Source organism: Macadamia integrifolia, chromosome 9 (genome assembly GCF_013358625.1).
Source record: "Macadamia integrifolia cultivar HAES 741 chromosome 9, SCU_Mint_v3, whole genome shotgun sequence".
NCBI lineage: Eukaryota > Viridiplantae > Streptophyta > Magnoliopsida > Proteales > Proteaceae > Macadamia > Macadamia integrifolia.
In genome coordinates this window covers 32,423,818-32,442,875 of record NC_056565.1, presented here as the reverse complement: position 1 = coordinate 32,442,875, position 19,058 = coordinate 32,423,818, and the positions used below count along the sequence as shown (strand labels likewise).

At 39.7% G+C, this 19,058-nt stretch overlaps 1 protein-coding gene across 2 annotated transcripts in view; it reads left to right on the top strand.

Annotated features, from left to right (window-relative positions):
- Positions 1-1,507: 1,507 nt before the first annotated feature.
- The window catches only part of LOC122089056 (O-fucosyltransferase 1-like), a 27,436-nt gene continuing 9,885 nt past the window's right edge, over positions 1,508-19,058 (top strand). The window contains exons 1-7 of one of the 2 annotated variants that reach the window (XM_042658479.1): positions 1,508-1,778; positions 1,876-2,035; positions 4,352-4,433; positions 4,584-4,654; positions 16,018-16,106; positions 17,594-17,717; positions 17,816-18,099. In XM_042658479.1, the coding sequence (XP_042514413.1) occupies positions 1,771-1,778; positions 1,876-2,035; positions 4,352-4,433; positions 4,584-4,654; positions 16,018-16,106; positions 17,594-17,717; positions 17,816-18,099 (818 nt within the window). In that variant the 5' untranslated portion in view covers positions 1,508-1,770. Of the gene's footprint in view, positions 1,779-1,875; positions 2,036-4,351; positions 4,434-4,583; positions 4,655-11,973; positions 15,305-15,488; positions 15,552-16,017; positions 16,107-17,593; positions 17,718-17,815; positions 18,100-19,058 lie in introns of those variants that run through there. The other variant, XM_042658480.1, reaches the window with a different exon arrangement.

Genomic DNA, 19,058 nt, shown 5'->3' with positions numbered 1-19,058 from the left:
ACAAGAGAGAAAAAACCAACATTCAACATATTTATCTATTTTATGTGATAAAGACAAAAGGGTATACACGTGGAAGTAAATGAGGAATGGAAGCCTCAAAATTGAGACCTCCCGGGTGCAGTGCTTAATTGCACTTTGAGCCAAGCAACTGTACTCGAACCAATTTATTTTTGGTTGACTGGATTCGACTTTAAACATATATTTTTTTTTCCCATTTCAATTCACTTTTTGCATAAATAAGAGGAAGAGGAGGAGAAATAAAGAACGCTGTCTAATTGTGTGGCCTTGGATACACATGAGTAAGTGACATTACTACCCCCAACTCTTGTGAAATTACAAAACCTCATCCATGTTAATGCCCCTGCATTTGCTCTTATTGGCCCCCTGTCTATTATAAGGTACACAACCAGCACAACAACAATCTCTTGTCATTTTTCTTAAATATTGAATGGGCAAAGGTTGGGCATGCTGTTAACCGTCATCGAGTTAGTGGTTCAATTAATGTGGGTTAGGATAGAAGGGGCAAGTGGACTTTTTTAAGGAGAAGGGGAGACACAATGTTAGGCCTTTACCTAAGTAAATAGATGAAATTTAGGATATAGCCTACACTAGTATTCCTATTTAAGGGTGTTAATTGGTCCGGAATCAGGTATTTGGTCCGGTTCCGGTTTTAATTCCAAGGAGTGTTAGTGTGATCCAGAATCGGATCAAGTTTCGTCTCAATTTTGAAAATCGGTACCCGTACCTGACCTATCCGATTCTGGTCCGGTTCTGGTTCATATTTGGATTTTGTATTCGATTCTTATTTGGTTCCAGTATCCAGTTTCAAATTCGGTTTTGTTATGCAGTTGTTATTCAGAAAACAAAATGTAAATGTTCATTCGCTATGTTATTGGTCTTCCCTAACAAAATAATGAAAAAAAAAAATCATGAGCTATGGATCATTTATTGAACTTCTAATATCCGGTCATTAACCATATCCATCAAGTTTTTAGTTAAAGAGGAAATTAAAGAGGAAAAAATGGATATTAAGTTATCCGGTCCGGTCTGATTTCGGTTAGAACAGCCGGTTCTTGGCATAAATCCAGATCCGGATCGAACCGAATTATAAATACTTATTTCAGATCTAGGATTTAACCATATTATAATGGATTGGATTTGGTTCAGGGTATTCGGTTCGGATCTTGATTCAGTTTTTGGATTTGGTTCCAAATTGACACCCTTACTCCTATTTGGTCATCTTTCTCGGCTCTGTATGTGAAAATATATTTTTACCCTTTTTACGACAAGAAACATTGTTATAAACCACGCGGACAATAAACAATAGTCCTAAATAGATTTCCATGAGATCAGCTCACGTGATTTTTATTTTTTGTTAAAGTTTCACGTGGATCCAATCTCTTAATCACCGGATTGGAACAAGCCAGTCCTATATTCTCATATGAGGCCGATCGCATTCAAACATTTTTTACGATCTTTATTTTACTATTTATACTCTCTAGGCATGTCTCCTGCCAGTTCGCTCCTCATTCCTGAACATTTCGCAAGCAAGAAGACTAACCTCTGGATTAACGACACATCAATAATCGAACCACCCCTCTCTACTGCACACACCAAAACACACTTTTCTCAGTCACTGAGGCCGTGAGGGGCACGGATTTTCTTCGAGAGTTTTGAGTTCTTCAAGTTCATCCGATTTATTCAAAGCTTTTAATGGAACCAAGAAGTTGAATGCGTGGAATCAAAGACCAAAACCAGTAAATTAAGGAAATGAGGAGGTGGGATCTCTCTCTGTTTATCTGTCCATTGATGTACTTGTACTATGTGCTTGAGGGATTTTCATTTATAGAGCTTGTTTTGGATCTCTCGTTGCAGGCCTGGGGATGCATTGGGAAGAAGAGGGGGTCATCGGCAGCTGAAGCTACTTGGTGGAGGATTGAAGGGATTTCTGGGGCGGTCATCGGTTGCAGTTCTCGTTCTTTTGATATGTACTGTATCTCTTTTGTCAACAATGAAGGAAAAAAATCGACCGGAGGTTGGTTTCTTTATTTCCACTGCGTTTCTAGACTTTAAACTCGATTCTAATTTGCTCGTATGGACGGCCATTAGTTGTTTTCTCACTGCCCATCTTGTTGGTTTTAGGATTTTTGCCGTTGAGGTTGATACTCAACGATTATTTTCGCTGAATTACGAGTGTATGTGGGATATATGTTGGAGTCGAGTAGAAACTAAATGAGATAAATGGTGCTTCGGATGTGTCTGCAGACTTTATGAATATTATACCTTCAGAATATGAAAACCTAACAAATAAGCGATACTAAATTACTAAAATTTTCCCTTCTCCCCCTCCCCCGGGTGCTTGGCCAGACAAATATACGGCTATAAATGAATGAACTGTTATGGGTCGTATTAGCTAAATCACGTAAAAGCGTAGAGAATTATTTTTCACAGGGATGAGCTTTGAAATGTAGATTCAGAGAGTGTGTAGAGCGTCCTAGAGCACGAGGCTCCTGCTACTGCAGGGTCTACGAGGGAAAAATGTACGCAGCCTTACTCCTTGCTTCACGGGATAGGCTGTTTCCTAGTGCGTGTCATACTAGTAAAGTTCTGGATGAAAAAATAAAGAAATTATTGTTTTATTACTATATGTGAATTTATGGTTTATGCAGTGTATGCTTTATCATACAGTATAAGCACAAAAAATCATAGTCTTTTGCATTCATTAAGTGCTCTATGCTGTTAAGAAGTAACATTTTATAAGTAATTAATGAGTCACAACCACATGGAAGTATGAGGAACTTGTGCCACATTATCAACTCCAAATGGATGATTCACAAATCTGATTTACCTTTGCATTCTTATAACTGTGTACTGGAGAAGCGTACAACTAAAGTGAGATAACGACAGGAAATATATTGGCCAGATCCAAACGGCTGTATATGCTAATGATGCCACAATCTAGAATCAGGAGTTGGGAAGCTTTGACCTAAAACATTGGTTGGTTGCTTATATTTAGTACTTGAAAAATGATTGATATTGTCAGATCTTTCCACTGTGTTTGATGCATAAGCACAGACAAGCCTTTCTGGCTCTTAATTTTTTAAGAGCCAGAGGCAGGCCAAAAAGGACCATTGATGAGTTAGTAAGAAGAGACATGCAAAAGTTAAGTCTTACCCAAGTATGATATTGAACAGAGCTACTTGGAGGGCTATGATCCGGGTTGCCAATTTGTGAGTGGGATGTCCAAATGTTTTTTTTTTTTTTTTTGGGCCCTTGGATCCATGTAGCCGACCTCATTCAGTTGGGATAAGGCTGAGTTGTGTTGTTGTTGATTAGACAATACACCCACTTAGACTGTCCCACTTCAACAATTGGTAAATAGAGCCCTGTAGCTGTCATTTGGTTTATATGCTTGCTCTATGTATCACCATAAAGTTATCCATAAGATCATAAGCTTATAAGCCAATTTGAAATTGCATGTAGAGGTTAGCTTGGCATTTGACATACTACGACGGAATTGCTGTAATTTATTTTTCTCCTATCAAGGATGTAATTCTTCTAATAAGTGTCACCTTCCTTTTATGTTTCTCACTTTAGAAGCACAAGATAATCTGCTGTTAATGGTAGAAATAAGATGAATGCTTTATGCCCATATACAACTTTGAAAAGGGGGAAAAAAATCATCATGCCTCTCTTACAATCCTCATTTCCCATGGTCTCATCTATGCAAACAAATGTTTTCGTGGGCTACCTCACATGGGCTGTTGCACAAAATTCTGCATACCTGACAATCTAAGTCATGACTATCTAGTGTATCATTTTTCTCACACTTGTTCACCATGTCGTTTTAGCCCTCGAGCATTTAGCTTTGAAAGATGGTTACCAACTAATTCTGCTGTTCTTATTGTAATTATTTCTGTAGCTTCACCGTCCAATGTATAAAATTTGATTAATGGTTACCATGCAATTGTCCCCCCCCCTTCTTTTGCAATACAATAAAGTCCTATCCAGGTTGATGCTTGGGTGGACGTAGATCAGACCAACATGGACCATTTGAAATTTAGTTAAGCTGCATGTCCGTCATGGAGAAAAGTGTAGCCTTAAAAGTGAAAAGAAGTTTTCAATGAGCCTATTATTGTTATTCTTAGTGGCTTTATTGTGTGTTATATATTCATTAGAAACCTCTCATTTAAATGAGTGAGCATTTGTTAGATGCAACCAAATTTCGTAGATGATTGATCTTTGATGCTATGGACCATGTGAATGTAAATTACTCAAGAAAAATTGTGCTAATGACTGATTTAATATGCCTTACTTTCTAGAGCTCACCTCTTCTTTGTTATATCTTCAGCAAGTCAATGTAGATGATCTTTGGGAACCTGTTGCTTCTGGTGGTTGGAGGCCATCATCTGCTCCACGGTCTGACTGGCCCCGTATGTCATTTCCCATTGTTTCCTCATATGATTTACTTCATACATATGTTTCGCATTTCATTTTTCAATTGGGAATATTTTTGAATGCTTAAATCTGTTTGTCTTGGTGGATATCAAATTTGAAGTCTGTTATGCTTGTTCTCTTGGCAGCTCCTCCAAATAAGAGCAATGGTTACTTAACTGTTCGTTGCAATGGTGGTCTTAATCAACAGCGCAGTGCGGTTTGTATTAGCTTCTTGTTATGATTTACATCACATTGATACTATATTAGATAATATGGGCACTGGGATCTTTGGGTGCTAGTTTAACAAAATGCTTTAAGTTCTACCTTGCATTGAAATCTGGGACAGCGCATGTTTCCCCTGCTTTGCAGGGATTTTTTTTAATCGGGAAAATTACACCCCTCTCCCCTATAGTTGGCTGCAATTACACGTGGATCCAAGGGTTTGAATGAATTACGCCCCACCCTGGCATTGACGGTGTGAGTATGCTGTTAGTTTTAAATAGCAAAAGACTGTATTACCCTTTAGTAGAAAAGGGTCTTAATAAATAAATAAGAAAGAGAGGAAAGAAAGCTTTATTTTCTTCCAACTTCACGTGTGGTTGGTTTCATGCACACTTCAACTGCACGGACTGCACCGAAATCGTTTATTGTCTTCCTTCTTCCTAAGCTTTTAAAAATCGCCATTTTTAGTTTCTAACTTTTATCCTTTGCAACCCAACCCTTGTTTCTCTCTCTAAATTACGATAACCATATCCCATATTCCCCATACCCTTGCACCAATTACGATAACATCTCTAGCTCAAGTCTCAACCCTCTATAAAGCCATTACTCTTCCTTCCTCCAACCTCCCCACCATTTCTCATTTCTCTCTCTCACTCTCTCCCAGAAACCCTTCAATCATTCTTACTTTCTCTCTCTACTTTGACAGAAAATGTAAGCAACGGTGGGGAAATGTTGCAGAATTTGGCACATTGTCAGACTATGGCAGATGCTTCGGCGGTGGCGTCAAAAAGCTGCATCGGCTGCTCAGAAATCTCCCGATTGTACTATCCCTTATGACATACACACCAACGCCCATGGAAGCGCGTCACAAACAAACTCTCTGTCAATCTCCACCGTGTCAGCGACGATTCCCTTGACTCGTTCCTCATTCGGTCTGTTCTTCAACAATCCAAAGAGTAAACATGCGAAGTCGCAGTGTAACCCTTCGTCTTTGTGTTGGAGAAGGTCAAGCCTGGCATCAATCCTTGTTTCTTGAGCCAGAAGATAGCACAAAAGCTACCAGAGAAGAAGATACCTTCAAAACATGCCATAATACGTTCGACGAAGGATCCAAAGCCATCAATCCTATGGAGAGTCCACTCAGCCTTCTTCTTCATGCAAGGAATGGTTTTGATTGCGTGGAACAAACAATATTTCTCTGAAGAATCCTTGATATAGGTTTCAAGTAAGGGACTGTACATTTCAGAGTGGATGTTCTCGATTACGATCTGGAAGCCATAGAAAGCACGGGCTTCAGCCATCAGCAACAAACTCAGTACACTGACCCATTGCCTAGAGCGCCAAGCAGCCAATCAACAAAACAAACTCATATTTGGGATGCATGATTCCAGCCATCTTCTCCGGTGATGGGGGTGTGCTGAAGACGATGAGGGGAAGTTGCCTTCCCTCTCTTGTTTGGTTTTAGTGGAAGGGTATATAGGTAAGTTCATGTGTATATAGCATTTTTGGTATTATAAGGTATCATATTGGGTGAAGTAAGCAATTAACAGTCCCAATTTCACAAAGACTAACAGATTGGACCTAATTGTAAGAATCTTAGAAATTACAGGGGAGGGGCGTAATTCGTTCAAGCCCTTGGATACACATGTAATCTCGGCAAACTACAGGGAGGGGGCGTAATTTTCCCTTTTGACAAACCTTTTTTGCAAATTTATGTGGTCAATAAGACATGGAACATGTTAGTAAGTAGCATAAATGTTGGACTAGAAGTTCGCATGTTTCTCTTCTTTTGATTCTTCTGTGTGTGACATTTTTCAGTTTATTTCAGAATAGACAAAAAAATGAATTTAAATTACTATTATGACTACAATGGCATTGAATTAAACCCCCCAAGAAAAATCATAAGGAAATTTGATACCCATGGCCAGGGGTGTGAGCCTCTTGTCATTGGCTTGCCTTTTTCCCTATAGAGGCAGCAAACAGTTACCAGTGATTCTTTTTATTTTATAAATATCTTCCAAATATAGGTGAAATATGATGGCCCCATAGCCTAACATCAAGTTTTATGGTGAGGAAAAGAGAGTAAGAAATTTACTTTTCCATGATTGGATTGGATGCAAAGGTGGTTGGCTAATCGAAGAAGAATATTCCAATCTGATGGTGTTAGAATCATCTTAATAGGGAGTGAATTGGTGAGCATTCCATTCTATTGACTTTCCTTAAGACAACTGCTGGGCTTAGTACAAAGAGAAGTGAGGCATTGTCTTTGTAAAATGGGAAGTGCTAGATGTCAAGTTATAGGCATAGTTGTCAATGCGTTGCCTAGGCGCCGGCACGCCACACCTTATTGCATGCATGCCTCCTTATGTTTTGGCACCAATTTATGCCAAATATCATTTTAATAAATGTTCATTTACTTAAGATGTTACTTATTGTTGAGATGACCCTAGTTAGTTTTATTCTTACCTTGGTTAAGTTTATTATTTACTATTTACCATAGTAAATCTTTTAGATAGGGACTTGTAGTCAACGTATCTTGTAGATAGGGATGCTTAGTCAGCGTTATCCTACTTCCCTTATTTGATTTATTGTAATCTTCTTATAAATAAGAAAGACCTTTGTCATTATTGACAAGTCAAATCATTCTCTAAATCTCTGATTCTTGACTTGGTATAGAGCCAAAAACCCCTAAAAGTTCTTTTTCCTTTTTTTTGGTTTTCTTCTCCGCCCCTGGGAGCCCTCGCCTCCTAGTCTAGTATAGCAGGCTAAAACCCGTTCCATGCAAACCTAACCCTAACTCACCGCGCCTACATCCGTTGTCACTACGACTCCCTGCACCTTGCTGCTACCTACGCCTCCTCGCTCCCCGTTGCTGCCTGTGCCTCGTCGTCACTACCACCGCCACTGTGCCTCCTATTGCCTACCACCGCCTGCTTCCGCCTATTGTTGCCACTGCCTGTGGCATGCTGATGCGCCTCTCATCGCTGCCGCTACACTGCATCTGCCTGCTTCTACCAACGCCTGCGTGCCTGCCTGCATTGTGTCTGCCTACACCTGCTTTTGCCTGCGCCTGTTGCTGTTGTGCTCTCTTTCCACGTGTGCTTTCTCTCTCCTTTAAGCTATGACTACTATAAGTAATTATGCCAAGGATGTTGTGGTACCTACTGAGGCCCCTGATGGGTGCCGTTCAAGTACTCAGACCACTCTTCATCCTGGACCCATCAAACTTAATGGTCAGAACTATCTCACGTGGTCTCATGCCTGTCTTCTTACTATTTGTGGGAACAACTTCTCTGATTTTTTCACTAGACTCAACCGACTGATCTTGTTGCTGCTAACATTTGGTTAGCCAATGATGCCATTATTATGTCATTTCTGATAAATTCTATAGACCCTGCTATTAGTCCAAGCATTGTCTTGTTCAACTCTTCTAAAGATTTATGGGATGTAGTGAAGCAAGCCTATTATCAGGGAGGGAACTATGCCCAAATCTATGAGATTCGTCGTACTGTTCGTTCCACCACTCAGAAAGGGTTGTCTCTATCTGCTTATTATTCCACCTTATGTAGCCTCTGGCAACAACTGGGTTTCTATCATCCAGTCTCTATGGCCTGCCCTACTGATGTTGGTACACTTCAGATGGAGCGTGAAATGGAATGGGTATACGACTTTCTAATATGTCTCAACCCCGAATATGATCAGATTAGGGTACAAATATTAGGTCGTGAGATTTTTTCGACTCTTCTCTAGGCATATAACTTGGTTCTATTTGAGGATCATCGTCGCTTTGTTATGTTACCCTCTACAGTTCCTGTTCGATTTGCACTATTGGCTACTCCAACTGCAGAAACCCTGTCTAAGGGTTCTACCCCCTCCTCGGGAAGCTGTTCAATATGATTATTGTGGTCATCCTCGCCATACCAGGTAAACATGCTGGAAGCTCCATGGTTGGTCCAAGGGTGGGCATAATAGAAAAACTAGAAAACAAGGCCCCTAGGCCCATCTGTCTGAGTCTGTTGACAGTGCCTCCACTACTGCACCGTTCTCTTCAGATCAAATGGCTGCCCTCAGGCAACTAATGATGCAGTTAGGCACTTCTCCTGCTCCTCCTGTGTTCAACCTTGCTCAAACATGTAGTTTCCTTGTTTCTTTCTCTCATTTTCCTTTATGGTTACTTGATTCGGGTGCTACCGATCACATGACAAGTAGCTCTGAGGTCTTAAAATCTATATTCCTTGTTCCGGTCGGGGTAAGGTACTTGTGGCTGACGGTTCCTTGTCCCCCGTTTTTGGTAAATGTTCCGTTTCCTTTACCTCGACAATTTCTCTTCCATCTGTGTTGCATGTCCCTAAATTATGTGCTAACCTTATTTCCATCTATCGCTTAACTAAGGAGTTGAATTGTTTTGTTCACTTTTTTTTCTACCCGCTGCCTTTTTCAGAATATGGTGACTGGTGCAACGATTGGGTATGGTCAGGTCCATGATGGACTACTTGGATTCTCCATTGGCTATGCCTCCTCTTGTGGCAACGCATACTCTCCGTTCTGACAGCTCTCTCTCAACTCCACCAGTGGCACCGTCGTTTGGGACATCTTTATTTTCATATTTTACGTCACATGTTTCATATTTTAGTTAAACATTGTGGTTTGGACCAACTTAAGTGTGATGTATATGAGTTTGCTAAACATACACACACCTCTTACTTTCTTACTGAAAATAAAAGTGATGTTCCTTTTTCTATTATCCATTCAGATTTGTGGGGACCTTCTCGGATAGTTGATAGGAATGACTTTAGTTGGTTTATTACTTTTATTGATAACTGTACTCGTCTGACGTGGGTATATCTGTTGCATAATAAGTCTGATGCCTTCTCTTGTTTTAAATCTTTTCATGCCATGCTTCGTACCCAATTTGATGCCATTGTATGAGTCCTTCGTAGTGACAATGGCACTGAGTATATAGATGGGGAGTTTCAGGAATACCTTGATTCTTTGAGCATTCTCTCCCAAACGTCTTGTGTTGGGACTTAGGACCCCTGAACAAGATGGGATTCCAGAGTGCAAGAATCGTCATCTCCTTGACGTTGCTTGGGCTCTAATATTTGCTACTGGTGTTCCTAAATGTCTCCGGGGCGATGCCATTCTTACTGCTGCCCACTTTATTAACCGGGTGCCCTCCAGTGTACTTAACTTTAAGGCTCTAATTTCTTTTCTATTGTTTCTAGGATTCCTCCTCGGGTATGTGGGCGAGTCTGTTTTTCCCATAATTCCTCTCCTTCAAGGTCAAGCTTGATCCTCGGGCTCTAAAGTGTGTTTTCCTTGGTTACTTCGCTTCTCAAAAGGGGTATAAGTATATCACCCTCCTACTATAGCAACACAAAGCCAACTACAGCAAGTGGGTATTGCCGTAACAGGGAAACCAGAAAAAGAAGAAAGAAGAAATAGAGAGGGTCACGTAGGGGAGAGAGAGAGAGAGAGAGAGAGCATGGGAAGGGGGGAGATTCTTGTAGGGAATAAGGGTGCAGGGAGAATGATCGCACAAGGGGGAAGGAGAATACGCAGCCACGCAGGGGAGATTGTCTAGAAACAGAGATTGGGAGAGACAAACAGAGAAGGAGGAGAGAGATTAGTTAGAGGAATGGAGGGGGAATTTCGTTGGGAAGAAGAGAATATTAGAGAGAGAGAGAGAGAGAGAGAGCAGAACCACGCAGGCTTTGGTCACAAGTCATTCAATTCATTATTCATCAATAATCATAACTTGGGTTACATGCTAATTTATATTAAACCGAATAAAAACTTACTGAACACCTAAACTGAAATAAAGTCCTATTTGCTTCCTAGATTAAAGTCTAATAAAATAGAAATACAATAAAACTAAAATTGGAAATTTCTACTTGCCTGATAGCTACCCCAAAATAACCCAAAATAAAAGATTACATATATTTGCCAAATAAAATAAATATTTTAAATATCCTACTAATCAGCTACCAAACTTGGATCCGGTTCTTGGTTTGGGCTCTTGAACATATTTGGGTCTCAACCACGTTTGGATGAATCGCAATCTTCAAATATGGACCTCCAACTCCTGTTCTTATGATATGGTTTGGAAAACCATCTGCTTTGATGTCAGTTCTAAGCTCCATGTGCTCCCCCACAGGTTGATTAAGGATTCTCCATGGAACATGCTCATTGTTGTGTCCTGGGGTTTGCCCTTTACCATCATTCTCTCCCCGACCCCCCTCCTTGATGGATTCTTGCTATGTTGTTGCAGTTGCTTTTTCTGTTATATATGTTAGCAATGTATTGTCTAGCTTTTCCTTTTCTTTTCCCTCGCTGTATATTCCCTCCCCCTTTTTTTTTCTTTAATGCATTTCTTATTCACCCCCTCCTCGAAAAAAAAAAAAAAGACAAGTAGGAGATTCCACTGAAGAGATTTACATTAAAGAAATCAAAGCAAACAAAGCCGAAACAGTAGAAGATAAGATAGTGTAGATATTTTCAACATTTATGATGTTGTTCTTGAAGAGGTAGAGTTTTGTGCCTCAATTCTTCCATGAGAAGGCTCCTAAAGTTAGGGACCATAAGGATATGAGTATTGATATCGACTCGAGGCATGGTTCAAGGTTTCGACCAATACCGTCAAAATTTCCCACATTTTCACGGTATCCCACAAAATTCCCACATTTCGGTCGAAATGTGGGAATTTTCAAGTGGACCTCGAACCAGCCTTTATAAAACCTTCTAAAATGGGAAACCAAGCCTTTTTATTTCAAAATTTTGACCTCTCCCCATTTTTCTTCTTTGTAAAGTGGGGAACTTGGGAAAACACTCAAGATTTTTCCGTTATGCCATCAAATCTTCATTTTAAGCTTGGATCTTGCATATTCATAGCAAATCTACCTAAGGAAGGGAGCTTGGACAGAAAAGGTAAATCCTATCTTCCCCAAAAATTCATTTTTTTTTATAGAATATACTTGGACACTACTTGGAATTGAGTGTAAGTGTTGAGTGTTGACTGTTGAGACTTGAGACTTGAGATATAACTCACAATTATGTAATATTATTAGTTATTTTGGATTTTTTACATTATATTTTGTTTGTTTTAAACTTTTAATCATGTATTTCACATTTTTAGTTAGTAACTTATATATGTACTTATGTAATATAGTTTCAGTCAACGACTCAACTTATATTAGCAAACTTTGGTCAACACCACAAGCATGACTTTAGGTGTTTTTTCAATGAAACTTTTCTTGGGTGAATAAATAATTCATTACCAAAAAAGAAGAAAATACATATAGGCCCCAAAAGGGGAGGGAGAAGAACAAAAACCCCAATTCTCAGAAAGAGTCCGGGATCCTAAGAACATAACTGGGAAGCTCCTAGGAAGCTATAATGTGGCAATTTCCAGGGGGTGAGGAACAAGTGGTAGCAACTTAGAGATCTTACCTTTAATGCCAAAGAATATGGATCTCCAAAACTTTCCGAGAGGTCGAGAGTTGGAGGTCCATTTCCTATGATTTTTCTCCATCCAAATTTGGTTGATAGAAACACAAAAAGCAAGCTTGGCCGCCAGGTCACAAATAGTCTTCCCTTGGAATGTCATATCCATCCATATTCATAGATAGCATAGAAGAGATGCTCAATACCTTTCAGCTCAGACCTGCATAGATAGCAAACTGGGGAGATAGGGATCCTTCTTTGGATGAGGAAAGCTTGCGTAGGTAGGCATTTCAAGAAAACTCTCCAAGCCGTGAAGCTTTGCCTAGGAATATGATGCTTGAACCAAATGAGCCTATGCCAAGGGGACAGATTCCCATGCGATCTGATTAGATCCCAAATAACTTAGCATTGAAGAGCCCATTCGAGGAGTGCATCCAAAGAATTGTATCATTTCGTGATTAACCGACAGTAGGGGGAGTAGGCAGGCTATTCCAAATTTCGGCTATATGGATAGAGGAAGGGGGTGGAGGAGACCAAGATCCTGAGGATAAGATATCTACGACCATAGCTTGCCTAGGGAGCCCAGAACTAGAGATGCTTCGAGCATTGAGGACATTAGAGAGGATTCCCATAGGATGCCAAGGTCAAGCCAAAGAAAGGTGGAGATACGAGAGGAAATAGATCTAGCAGCAATGGTTCTGAGGGAGAAGATCTACGCCACACCTAGGAGGAATCAGATGGAATATTCATTGACAAAAGGAGTCCTGCTTAATCAGATAAGAATAAACTCAATCCACCCAAATGCTTTTCTTCTTGGAAGCCACTTTCCAGATAAAAATGCCCGCACAGTTGACATCCTTGATACATCTGAGGCCCAGACCCCATTCTTTTTTGGGAAGGCAACCCGCAGCCCAACTAAGAGGACGGAGGAATCTATATGATTCGCATCCTTTTCAGAGGAAGGCAGCAAAGATGGATTCCAAGTTTATAATGGACTTGGGCAACCCATAGGGTCCGGACCAGTAGATGTAGGAAGCTTATAGAACAGCTCTAATGAGCACTAATCGCCCCGCAAAAGATAAGAGCTTTCCTTTCCATAATTGAAGTCGCTTTCTGATAAGATCCAACATAAGAGTGCAATGATGAGGAGTAAGCCTCTTAGAAATTAGAGGCAGCCCCAGGTACTTGACTGGAAGAGATCCCAACACAAAACCAGTCTTCTCGAGAAGAGAGGACTTCACATCGTCGAAAATCCTAGACAGTAAAATGGGAGATTTCCTCGGATTAATATGGAGACCAAACATCCTAGCAAAGAGATCCAGACTATGCATAATAGCATCTAAGGAGGAACCATCTACTTTTGAGAAAATCATCAAATCGTCAACAAAAGGAAGGTGGGTTTGCTTGATGGCCTTGCACTTGGGAATGGGGGAGATGAGATTCTGGTATGTAGTAGATTGCAAACTTCTAGAAAGGACTTCCATATCAAGGCAGAAAATATACGAAGATATAGGATATCCCTGTCTAATTCCTGCAGAAGAGGAGAAGTAACCAGCTGGATTTTCATTAACCAAAACAGAGAACCGGGGAAAAGCAATGCGATGAAAGATCCAATTTGTAACCCATCTGGTTGAGGACCGAAATAATGAAGTCCCATCTCAAAGAATCAAATGACTTAGAGCAGCCGGAGAATGACCTTTTCTATCAAACCCTCTAACAACCTCATGGCAAAAAAGAATGTTCTCTCCAATGCTTCTTGCAGGGATGAAAGCTGATTGGTTCTCACTCACAAGGGAATCAACCACAGTCTTGATGCGGATGGCAAGAATCTTGTCAATGAACTTGTACAAGAGATTGCAAAGGGATATCGGCCTAAAATCATTCATATAGTCAACTCCCTCTTTCTTGGGGATGAGGCAGAGAAAAGTGTGTTGATACCCTAGATCTGGCTCGGGATGAAGAAAAAGCTCTTGACAGCTTTAATCAAATGCTCTCTAATAATGTCCCAAGCTGAGTTGAAAAAGCCCATACTGAATCCATTTTGTGAATAGGTTAGAAATGTCTAAAATATGATGTACACAAAAAATCAGGGAAAAAAAAAAAACACATTTTAGTGGTCAAAACCAAAGTTTCCACCAAACCGGGGAAATTTCCCTAGTTTTGACCAAAATTTCGGTCTCCCCAAGGGTGGAAACCTGATATTTTGAGCCTTGCTCAGATGTTGAGCACGCAGAGTTCATCATATGTCATTGAAGCTCTTTGAAGAAAAAGATCCTTGTCTTGAGGATACATTCCAAACATCCATGAGCTCCCAGAATATGTGTATGGGCTGAAGTTGGATGTGCATCGCATCAAGATCATCCCTAGAATTACCAATTAAAGGGAGCGGATGCAGTTCAAGGAGGTTACTGTTTATGGAACACTGTTCATATGTTACTTGTTCATGTGATTAGTGGTGTGGGCCCATATGGAGGAGGTTTGATGAGGATATTAGTTGCTATTTCTTTAGTTTAGTTTTTACTTTTATAGTTTCTATTTTCGTGCAAATTTTAGTTATTAGTTACTTGCTAATTTGATTTAATAGCTAGGACTTTATATTACTTGCTGTACAAGTCCCAATATTTTTTTGCTTTCCTGTTTTGCCTTATTTCATTTCTTGTAATAGTAACTATCACTGTATAAGTAATGGACCACTGAGAGTCTTCCCCACGATTTAATGACCTTAGTTTCTGGTTTTTACCAATGGCTGTGTGAAACAGTATAGGAGAGAGTCTTATGTGAGGTGAGAGACCTTAAGGTGAGAGGCCTAGCTGCGAGTGAGGTACTCAATCCATTATCCTATCTTCTTCTTTTTCTTTCTATTGATTTCTCTTTGTTTCTAATTTTCTTTTCCTTGATTTACTAAACATCTAAGAGAGCTTTGAAGCCTTGTTGTTGCTGCTGGACTTACTATTATATCATAGAAGATTGTTCTGTTGCTGTTACTTCAAGTGCTGGCTGGAGAACAAGAACACCCCTGTTGCATCAGTTATTGGGAGTTCCACTGCTATTATCTTCAAGTCCAGGAAAGTGAAGATCCCTTCGTCAGTTGCTGCCTAACTTTTAATGCTGTAAATCTGTAATACTCATCCATAAGCCTCCCTTTGACAGTAATCCCAGATTGATGGCTGGTTTGATAGTTGCTGTGAATTGCTACTTTATGGTGCATACTTTCAAATTTTGAACTACTGTTATATCTCAGCATGCAACCATTTGTTTAGGCTGAGGTTGTTAGGAGTTATTGAGCTCTAAAGGACTTACCTTCGACTGGGTTATTAGTCCCCATCAGAGAAACCTTGGTTGCTAATTTTTTTAACTGCTTTGCTTATGGTTGTATTGTCCTGTAGATGCCCTGCGATAGTCCAGAACCTGATGCTGATTCGGTTCTCTTGGTTGGGTCTCTTTCTACAGTACGTTTGTAATTTGTCGGTACTTTAAAGAGTGGAAACACCTTGCTGTTTTGGTGTTCTGTTGGTTCCTGTTGCTGGCTATGTGCTGTGGCTTAATTACATTGACATAGAGTGATCCTGTTGTAGAGTACTAGAGTTGGTACCTCGTTTTCTAGTTGCATACTGGTTCTACATTGTGTGGGTTTGAGACTTTGTTTGGACCACAGCCAACGAGGTTACAACCCTTTTCACTACCACATGGGCTGATATGGGTAAAGTGGGCTTCCTTTCCCCATCAAAATTTCATTTTTGTTTTTTAATAAAATATACGTCATGTGATTCCATGCAATATAAATGTTGTCATTCAATGGTGAATTGTACATGATTCATGAGATTATCTTCACTGAAGTAAAGCTCAAGGTAGTGCTGCTCTTTCCCATGTATATCAGAGTGTAAGCTAATAACTTCTATTTGTTTGACTTTCTAGATTTGTAATGCTGTTCTCGCAGCTCGAATCATGAATGCTACACTAGTGCTGCCTGAGTTGGATGCAAACTCCTTCTGGCATGATGACAGGTGATCATTTTCTATGCCCATGTAATTTCATGCGTCTTTTGATCGATCACTTCCTTAATTAGACTAGTGAAGCCAAGTAATGGCCATTTTATTGATTATTATGTGTTCCTGAAATGTTTTGCCTGAAGATATTCATTAGTAGGCTAGTAGCATGTATTAACTTCTGATAAAAATCTAACAGAGGCAGCCACGTAGGTACAGTAAACTTATTATGTCTAGCTTTAAATCATTCTAATAAATGATGCTAATATTTTTTACCTTTTTTAAGATCAGAAAGCATGTGTTATGCTAGTGGGTGGGTGCCTTCTTCCTAAATAAATCTTTCAAATACATAATTATCTATGCTCAAGGCAACTAAACGATTCACTAGAATTTGCTATTGAATGAATTTGGTAACCTTGTACCAGCATTGATTCATTGAGCCATCTCATTGCAGTAGCAGAACTAATTGATTTTCTTTTATAGTGATGTGAGCCTAAGTTTCATCGATTCATGCCTTACCTCTTCCATCTTGGAAGGTGATATGTGGAATTTTTTCAGCATACGCATCCCATTTATTTTTCGTATTCTATTTTTGGTGATTCTTCTCTCATTAATGCCTAATTCCGGTAGCAATATGATTCGGCTGCTCTTATAATCTTACAAATCTATGTTCTCTCGTAGTCCATGTTTTATCATTTCCATTTTGGAAGGTTGACAGTGCAGACTCTAAGCTGCATCCTGTTTTGTTTGTGTTTTCTTTTTCTTTCTCTGAATTTCGGTTGGCCATAAATCTCTGCCCCCCTACAGTACAAGGTTGATAATACCCGTGTACTGTTCCCCGATATCCTCTGCACCCTATCCGAAGTGGCTGAAGGAAAACCGTTCCCTTGGTTATTCATCACTCTTTTTTCCCTTTCCTTTTTTGAACTTTTTTCTCTGGGGTTTTGTCATATGAGCTTGTTCTTCTTTATGTTTCTGTATATGTTATTTTGGCACTCATTTCTTATCATATAAGATGTACACTGCTCACGGATTTTTTTTTTGGGGGGGGGGGGGGGTGGGGTGGGGGGGGAGCTTATCAAACATTTCTGGTTGTGTTTATTGTGTTCTGCTTCATGGCTACTTTTATTTGTCCAAGTACAATAGCTGTTTTTTGAGTTTTGTTTTTGGTTGTCCTGAAATAGCAGTTGACAATAAACTCATCTGCTTCGTACTACTGTTCATCCTGCTTCAATTTTCCTTCTTAGTAAAACTAAAATCTCATGTTTTATCTGGTTTTGGGTACACAAAGTTAATTGTACTTGCTAGAGAAAACGGGGATTTATTTTAAAAAGGGCCATTACCTAGTGCTGGTCCTGCCTATGCGTGGTCTTGGGAGGTGTGAGTTTGGAGTTGGTCCTTAACAATGATTTATTATATCTTTAATAAAATTTACACCATTCAGATATTTTCCTTTGCCATATCCATGTAATTGAATTTAATGGTGACTTCTCTGCTACATCCAGTGGTTTCCATGGTATCTATGATGTTGAGCATTTCATCAGAGCGCTTAGATTTGATGTACGGGTTGTGGAAAGTCTTCCTGAAATTCATAAAAATGGGAAGACTAAGAAGATGAAAGCTTATCAGGTTAGATAGTTCTTGGTTTGATTTCATTCCTATGATGGTTACTTTTGTTTCTGGTTTTAAATTGATTGTTGATCTATCCTATTTTCTTCTTGTTTCAGCTTCGTCCCCCAAGAGATGCTCCCATTAGTTGGTATACAAAAGATGCTCTGGAGAAGATGAGGGAACATGGTGCTATTTATCTGACTCCCTTTTCACATCGTTTGGCTGAAGAGATTGACAACCCAGAATACCAGCGGTTGAGATGTAGAGTGAATTATCATGCCCTTCGGTTTAAGCCAAAAATAATGAAATTAAGCAACGAAATAGTCAATAAGCTTCGGGCACAAGGCCATTTCATGGCAATACATCTTCGGTTTGAGATGGATATGCTTGCATTTGCTGGGTATGTTATCTTTGTGAACCAATTTTTTTAATATATGTGAAGGATTTTCTGTGTTCCAAATTCAATAATTGGGTGATGCCATGTTTTGATTCTAAAATTGTACCCACAATTTCTTACTGATCTAAAGCAAATGTTCACAATATAGAGGGGAAGTTATTTCAGCTGCTGTGTTATAATAATTCTCTGCTACCTCTTGGAAAAGGTGTTTCTTGAGATCTAGACTTCCTTAGGTTTGTCGGATTTTGAGGATGATGTCATCTCTTTTTTTATAGAGATGCAGCCTGACAGGATAGTGCTCTCAACGGCTCTATAGCTTTCTTCTTACCGGCAATCTATCCCCATCCCCGTCTCTGTCACCGGCAGCTAGGGCTCAACTAGACCAGGTAAGTATTCCTCCTCAGATCCTCCTCTGATGTAGATGCAAACCCATGGACTGGGTATCCAAACGGAGATGAGGCCGATCCATATTTGGTTACTTGGTCTAGTAGGATTTTAGTAAATCTTATTTATTTAGAAATAGGGAGAGAGATAGGTATGCCGCCGATATCAAATATGCTAGCGGATAGCACCAATAGGATCACATGATGGAGTATCATTCAGGAAGGATATGAGGATCATTTCAGAAAAAGGGAAGAGAGAGATAGACACAATGAGTGCTAGCGTACTTGATATCGGCGGCATACCCAACGTTTTCCCTTAGAAATATTATGTAATCTTTTATTTCAAGTAGGATACGTAGGAGATATTAGTTTCTTAATTTATTAGATTGAGTTAGTTTCCTATTTAGAGTTGGTTTCCTAGTTTCGTTTTGAACTAGTTTCCTTTTAGGATTTGTTTCTGTGTTGGAGTTTTTTATTTACCTATTTAATATGCTTATAGCCGATTGAGTAATTAGAGATTGAAAAGAGGAATTGAGTTTTGAGTGTTTGAGAAGCCTCTGGGCATCTCCTTCCCCCCCC